The 7,527-nt window shown below is 50.0% G+C and overlaps 1 protein-coding gene across 1 annotated transcript; it reads left to right on the top strand.

Annotated features, from left to right (window-relative positions):
- The first annotated feature begins 1,761 nt into the window (after positions 1–1,761).
- TMEM30B (transmembrane protein 30B) lies at positions 1,762–7,301 on the top strand. Its single transcript, XM_073307534.2, has one exon. The coding sequence runs from the start codon at positions 1,806–1,808 to the stop codon at positions 2,868–2,870; it is 1,065 nt and encodes a 354-aa protein (XP_073163635.1). The 5' UTR covers positions 1,762–1,805; the 3' UTR covers positions 2,871–7,301.
- The last annotated feature ends 226 nt before the right edge of the window (positions 7,302–7,527 follow it).

Below are 7,527 nucleotides of genomic sequence, written 5' to 3'. Positions count from 1 at the left end.
TATGTGTGCTTGAGAGCTGGGCTGTATGGGATGCTGCTGTGGAGAGTGTTGTCGAAGACGTGAGCTCTCCCCTGGCCTGCTTGGAGGGGTTTGGGGGGCGGCTATTCCAGAGAGCCGGGCTCTCCCTGGGCTGTATGGGACCCTGCCCAGGGGGGTACTGTTGAAGAGCTTAGCTCTCCCTGGATCCTGCCTGGGGGGATGGAGGCTAGGCCAGAGAGCTCTCCCCAGGCTGTATGGTACCCTGCTCAGGGGAATGATACCAGAGATCCGGGCTCTCTCTAGGTTCTATGGGACCATGCCCGGGGGACGCTGTCAAAAAGCCAAGCTCTCCCCTGGACTCTGGCTGGGAATAGGGCAGGGGGTGGCTATGCCAGGCTCTCCCTGGGCTCTGTGGGACCATGCCCTGGGGACACTGTCAAAGAGCCAAGCTCTCCCCTGGACTATCCTGGACCCTGCCTGGGAATGGGGCGAGGGCGGCTATGCAGGGCTCTCCCTGGGCTATGGGACCCTGCCTGGTGGTGTGGGGCAATGACAAGGAAGGAGGCTCTCTCTAGGGTTGTATGGGGCCCTACCTAAGGGGCAGTGCTGGAGATCAGGACTGCCTGGGGCCCTGCCTGGCCGGGGGGGGGGGCAATGACCGGGAGGGGGGCTCTCTCCCGGGGCTGCTGGCGGGGGAGGGGCAATGACCGGGAGGGGGGCTCTCTCCCGGGGCTGCTGGCGAGGGGGGGGCAATGACAGGGAGGGGGGGTACTCTCCCGGGGCTGCTGGCGGGGGGGGGGCAATGACAGGGAGGGGGGCTCTCTCCCGGGGCTGCTGGCGGGGGGGGGCAATGACAGGGAGGGGGGCTCTCTTCCGGGGCTGCTGGCGAGGGGGGGGGGCAATGACAGGGTGGGGGCTCTCTCCCGGGGCTGCTGGCCGGGGGGGGGGGGCAATGACAGGGTGGGGGCTCTCTCCCGGGGCTGCTGGCCGGGGGGGGGGGCAATGACAGGGTGGGGGCTCTCTCCCGGGGCTGCTGGCCGGGGGGGGGGGCAATGACAGGGTGGGGGCTCTCTCCCGGGGCTGCCGGCGAGGGGGGGGGGGCAATGACAGGGTGGGGGCTCTCTCCCGGGGCTGCCGGCGAGGGGGGGGGGCAAGGACAGGGAGGGGAGCTCTCTCCCGGGGCTGCCGGCGAGGGGGGGGCAAGGACAGGGAGGGGGGCTCTCTCCCGGGGCTGCCGGCGGGGGGGGCAATGATAGGGAGGGGGGCTCTCTCCCGGGGCTGCTGGCGAGGGGGGGGGGCAATGACAGGGTGGGGGCTCTCTCCCGGGGCTGCCGGCGAGGGGGGGGGGCAATGACAGGGTGGGGGCTCTCTCCCGGGGCTGCCGGCGAGGGGGGGGGGCAATGACAGGGTGGGGGCTCTCTCCCGGGGCTGCCGGCGAGGGGGGGGCAAGGACAGGGAGGGGGGCTCTCTCCCGGGGCTGCCGGCGGGGGGGGGCAAGGACAGGGAGGGGGGCTCTCTCCCGGGGCTGCCGGCGAGGGGGGGGGCAATGACAGGGAGGGGGGCTCTCTCCCGCGGCTGCTGGCAAGGGGGGGGGCAATGACAGGGAGGGGGGCTCTCTCCCGGGGCTGCCGGCTGGGGCCCGGCCGGGTGGGGGGCAGCCGGCGAGGCCAGGGACGGGGTGGGGAAGGTGGTGTCGGGGAGCCCTGGCCCGGGCGGGGCCGGATGGCGGGCCGGCGGCACCGCCCCTCACCTGGCCGGCGCAGGCGGGGCGGGCCGGCTCTTCAGCGGGCCGGGCCGGCGGCGCGCCCCAGCGGAGCCCGGGCACCATGGCCGCCGCCTCGCCCTGCGCGGAGCCGGCCGGCCGCAACAAGCCGGACAACACGGCCTTCACGCAGCAGCGCCTGCCGGCCTGGCAGCCGCTGCTGTCGGCGGGCACCGCGCTGCCGCTCTTCTTCTGCGTGGGCCTGGCCTGCCTGGCGCTGGGGCTGGGGCTGCACTTCTCCTCGGGCACCATCCGCGAGCTGGAGCTCGACTACACCGGGGCGCCGGGCAGCGGCCACAGCTGCTCCCGCTGCGCCAACGCCAGCCGGGCGGCCGGGGCCGGGGCCGGGGCCTGCACCTGCTCGCTGCGCTTCGAGCTGCCCGAGCGCTTCCCGGGGCCCGTGTGCCTCTACTACCAGCTCTCCAACTACTACCAGAACCACCGGCGCTACAGCGTCTCCCGCGACAACCGGCAGCTCAGCGGGGACGCCGCGGGGCTCCGGAGCCCCGCCACGGAGTGCAGCCCCTTCCGAACGGACCCCCGGGGCCTCCCCATCGCCCCCTGCGGGGCCATCGCCAACAGCCGCTTCAACGACACCTTCGCCCTCTACCACCTGGCCAACGGCACCTTCCACCGCGTGCCCCTGGACAACCGAGGCATCTCCTGGTGGACCGACTCCAACATCAAGTTCAGCAACCCCGCCCTCCTCAATGGCACCTTGGAGGCCACCTTCAAGGGCACAGCCAAGCCCCCCAACTGGCCCCAAGCTGCCTACCTGCTGGACTCCAACCCCAACAACACCGGCTTCATCAACGAGGACTTCATCGTGTGGATGCGCATCGCTGCCCTGCCTACCTTCCGCAAGCTCTACCGCCGCGTGCGTGAGGGCAACTTCTCCTCTGGCCTGCCCCAGGGCACCTACTGCCTCAACATCACCTACAACTACCCTGTCCTCTCCTTCCAGGGCACCAAGAAGGTCATCTTCAGCACTGTTTCCTGGATGGGGGGCAAGAACCCCTTCCTGGGCATTGTCTACCTGGTCTTTGGCTCCGCCTGCATCCTCACTGGCTTTGTCATGCTGGCTGTGCATATCAAGTTCCAGCAACAAAACCAGATGGATGTGGAATAGAGAGATGGAGTCCAAATGCCCCCAAACTTTGGAGGAAGTTGTGCTTCAGATCCAAACTTTTCTGCTAGCATCCAGGCCTCATCCTTCTCTTTCACTGTTATAATTCTGATCTCAGTGGGTTTACTGTCAACTCTCACCACTGTAAGTGGGAGCAGAATTGGGCCTTCCGTGTCTGTAATGGGCTGAATGAAACCTCCTTCTCTTTGCCACAAAACTGGTTCAAACTCTACAGCTCCAACTTATTCAGACTGAGTGATAAGAGCATCACTTGGTGTATATCTGTGCACCTAAAGGATCACTGTCAGATTTTCTTTTTGCCTAACACAATTACCAATGTTTCTAATGACACCATAGACTTTTTTCTTTTTAGGAGTGGAAGAATTTCAACCTGTTTTTCATCCTACGCTCTTTTCCTCTGTCTGGGTTTAACTTCTGTTTTTCTAACCTTTTTCTACCAATGAAAGTGAAGCTTGCTAGTCTGTTTATTTACAGATTCTAGTCAATTGCATATTCAGGTTACCATGCATTAGCACAATGACCTGCAGTTTGGATTGCAAACTTTACAGTGGATTGTCTTTAAAATCTAATCATATCATTTAATAATCTTAACGTTTCCAGTAGATCTGACAGGATTTTTACAGGACCTGTATTTGAGGCCTAAGTTATTGGTGCCTTTTTCTTTAAAGAAGTAAAAGGGACATTTGGCAGTGTCTTAGAAAGACCAAAGATCAGCAAGAGACCTTTTTCACAGTGATGAGCACTACCATATTGCTTGAGCCCAAGGTGTAAAACACTCCCATAAAGAAGCATCACTCTGCTGGTGGTTGATAATCCAATTGTCAACTGTTTTAATTTTAAAAATACTTTTTTTCTTTAAATTTTTGAAGAGTAGGAATGTATAGTAGTCCTTAGTGAAATGGAAAAAATTGAACTGGAGCTGTCCAAAAGGATAAACTTTAAGCTTGATATTAATCCTTAGTGAGAGACTATCTTGTGAGATACCAGCTGGGTAAGTGGTAACAGTGATCCAAAACTATTTCTCTTCCCTCTTTCCTTCCTCTCACTTGAGGTCTTGCTAGTAGATGCAGAGTGACTTTACCTATAAGCATCTTCTGAACAAAATTGACTAGTGGTGGTGGAGTCCACTTAATTTCACTTATGGCAAAAGGCTCCTTTCTTTCTCTGCTATAGATTTATCTTCCATTGAAAAGGGTAGAAGGATCTTTCCTCGTCCATATGTTCTTTTTCTAAAAGATATTGCTAAGAATGGCATTAAATAACTTTGAGACAAACACTTATATGGTAATGAAAATTGGTCATCCAACTTGCTTATCTAAAATAAATAACTTAATAATATTTTCAACCAAAACATACCCAATCATGTGTTCAAAAACAGTGACCCCAGCTAGGAGACTAGTCTGGGTTCTCAAATATGTATTTTCTTGAATGTTTATATTTTGTTTCTGTCCTTTGCTGGTTTTTTTCCCCTCTTAAAGAGCTGAGTTGACAACAAGTTAAAGTGATGGTACCTTGGGAACCATCACTTGATAGTGGTTGCTTATGAGAGGTACTCTGGTTAGCCCTGATTAGGATTCCATATTAGATATCTGAATGTCTGTGGCATGTAGATGATCTCTAATTCACAATGTAACTGCTCCCCTTGTCACATCTATGTATATTTGAAGTCTTTGGGCAAGTGTGGAACCTCTTTTTAATTTTTCAAGTTGGGTGATTCTTACTGCAGAAAAGTTTCTTCAAACTGAATTATAAATGCAGGCTTATTACGACTTCAGAAGCAGTGTCTTTTATACAAGTGCTGTGAACTGCATGTCAGTTGAAACTTGAAAAGTTATGTAAAGACTTAACCAAATTGCTTTTAGTTTTTTGAAAATGCTTTGAAGTACGCGAGTAATTGTCTGTCTGAGAAATGACTTCGCATATTAAATGACATTTTTTTCAAGTTCACAGTGGAACTGGCTCTGTGGAATGCTGTAAGTGCAAGAAAAGGCCTTCATACGAACAAATATAATAGCAGTGTGTTCGGCCTGTGGACCAAATTCAGCTCTGTTCCACCCATGCAGATACCACTGAGGTTGCAAAGGTGTAAATGAGGGCAAACTTTGTCCTTTATGTTGTTGTTAACATTATTCTTGCTAACTGTTCTGTTTGAAAAATATATTTGCCCTGCAGTCTGATTCATCTGGGAAGTAGTCTGTAGGATGCGAATATACGTAACTTCATTCTTACTGTTAGGAATACTAGCTGTCTGGATTGTGAAATGGGAGCATCACCCCGCAAACTGGTAACGCTGCTGGTTCTGCTGGTATCTCTTTAGCTTAATAACTGATGTGGATCTTCTGGAAGCCAACTTTGAGTGGAAAGGGCAAGCTCAACTTCAGTAGGGATAGTGTAGGGCTTTTTGTGGAAAGAACTCAACTACCTAAACCTGCTGTAGTCCACATGCCTTCCAAAAACATCCACAAAGTGCAGGCCAGTTGAGCAAACCTGCCTTGAGAGGTGGTGACTAGATTATGCATGCAGATGAAATGGAGGAAGACTTCATTGTAGACTGGAGGCATGATGCTTCTTTCACTTACCCTGGTGTGCATAACTCCATTGAATCCATGGAGTTATACTCTGATGTAACCAACATAAATTAGAGTAGAATCAGAATCTCGCTGACTTATGAGAGGCAAGTCTGCATAATTTTCAGTAACTGTTACTTGTCCATATTTTGTTTCCTCTGAATAGAGGACTTCCTCACTAAAGTGTGTGTAATTTTTACTCGTATATTATATATCTTTCCCAGCATTTTAATAGCAGAGATAGTAAAGAAATACTTTTATTTCCCATTACCACCTGATGGATCCTTTCTAGTCTAAAGAAACTGGAGGTGACCCTCCTTTCTCCTCTCCCTGCAGTCCATTTTGATAACTTTATTAATAGAGAAATCGGGTAAATAGCTCATTTCCCCCATTGAAGGCATAGTTAAGAGTTTGACAATATGAATGAATATTGAATTACCTTCTAGAAAGAACCCCATTCACTTTGTAAACTTTTTTAAGCTAAAAGGAGTTTATGGGGAGACTGTCCGTAATTATATTCAGAGTGATTGGGGGCAGTCAAGGTCCCAATTTCTTAAAAATAGAAAACCAGGATTACTTATTCTATGACAGCCAGCAGGTGAACTTGTAAAGAATACTTGCGACAGTTTCACTGGGTGGTGGTTTAGATCAAAGCTTATAATGAACATTTATGATGCACAATAAAAGGACAATTAAACAATGCTTAACATCTATCTTGGAATCCCATAAGGCTTTTCTTCTGTAGTAATGACAACAATTTTTAATTCACTTACAAAGCCTCTCATACTGGTAGGTCAAAGGTCAAAGCCTCTCATACTGGTAAATCAGGAAGACAAAGCCTTTCAAAGTGGTACAGTCTGGGTGAGCTTTGGTTCTTATTGGTATTCTGTTTGAAATTTAGTAGCCTTATTTCTTGTACCTGTAATTTTATGAGGAAAAGTAACTGCAGCAATGGTTTATTAGTTATCTATCTACCTGATTGCCCCAGAATATTAAGTAATTACAATTGCAAAATTGTGCCCACATTTTACTTTGCAAGTGCAAAAAAGGTAATCTGCATTTTAAAACTGAACTGATTTTTTTAGAAAATGAACTACAGTGTTCCAGTGACAGTTGTGTTAATCCCAAATTTGTGCTGATAACACAGATTGGGATTGGATTTTCAGCACAGCAATAGGTTGGTGGGTTTTTGTTTTTGAAAGATCTTAACTAAAATTCAAAACAAATTTTATTTGGAGTGTTTTAAAGTCCTCCATTAGAACGAGAAGATTTTCTTTCTGTCATTTTAAATTCTGAACTAAAATGTTAATTCTGTTTCGTGGGATAATTCAACACATGTCATCTGGGATCAATTCAACTTTATTTTGAAGTTCACTTCAAAGGGTCCACTGTCAAAATAACTCCTTTCACTTGCAATACTATAAAATCTGAAAATCTAGCTATCCTGTTTATTCTTTTTCTACTTCAGGGTTTGGAGAGTGTAACTAGGCTCATAAATTTGACTTGTGCTTTATAGTTGCTTTCTAAGTCAATATCCTTTCTAGGTTTTATGAATTAACACAATGCTCTTTGTATAACTCCAGGTCATGAACTTGCAGAGAGATATTTCAGTTGAGTGATGAAAATACTCCCGATCACAGTTTTTAAACCATTACATTTTGGGGGTTAAAACTAGTTGTTGTGACCCTTTACTATGGTGAAGAGTGTGTTTGACTTCAGAAGTTGTAAAGAATGCATTTGAGGAGGAGTAGTGAGGAAAATTGATACAGGCACACTCAAACTTTCCGAGTACTGCACTGTATAGACTTGGGTGTGCATTAACTCTTAATAAAACGCTCTGAATATAGGTTTCTCTCTCTTTGATAGGATCAGTCTCCCCTGCTTTTGCAATGGAAACTTCAACAAATAGGTGGAAAAGGTCAATGGTATCTCATTTCACTGTGGTGAAATACCTTGGTTTCCTCTGTTGAATTACTGGTTTTGTGACAGACTTCTTCAGAACAGATGTCACTGCAACTCCTACAAAAGAGTTCCTTCTGGTTTCTTTTATAGCGGAAGCATGCCAGTGTCAC

This window comes from Lepidochelys kempii, chromosome 12 (genome assembly GCF_965140285.1).
Source record: "Lepidochelys kempii isolate rLepKem1 chromosome 12, rLepKem1.hap1, whole genome shotgun sequence".
NCBI classification, from domain to species: Eukaryota; Metazoa; Chordata; order Testudines; family Cheloniidae; genus Lepidochelys; species Lepidochelys kempii.
Note: the sequence above shows the minus strand (reverse complement) of the source record. Positions and strands in the feature narration are given on the sequence as shown.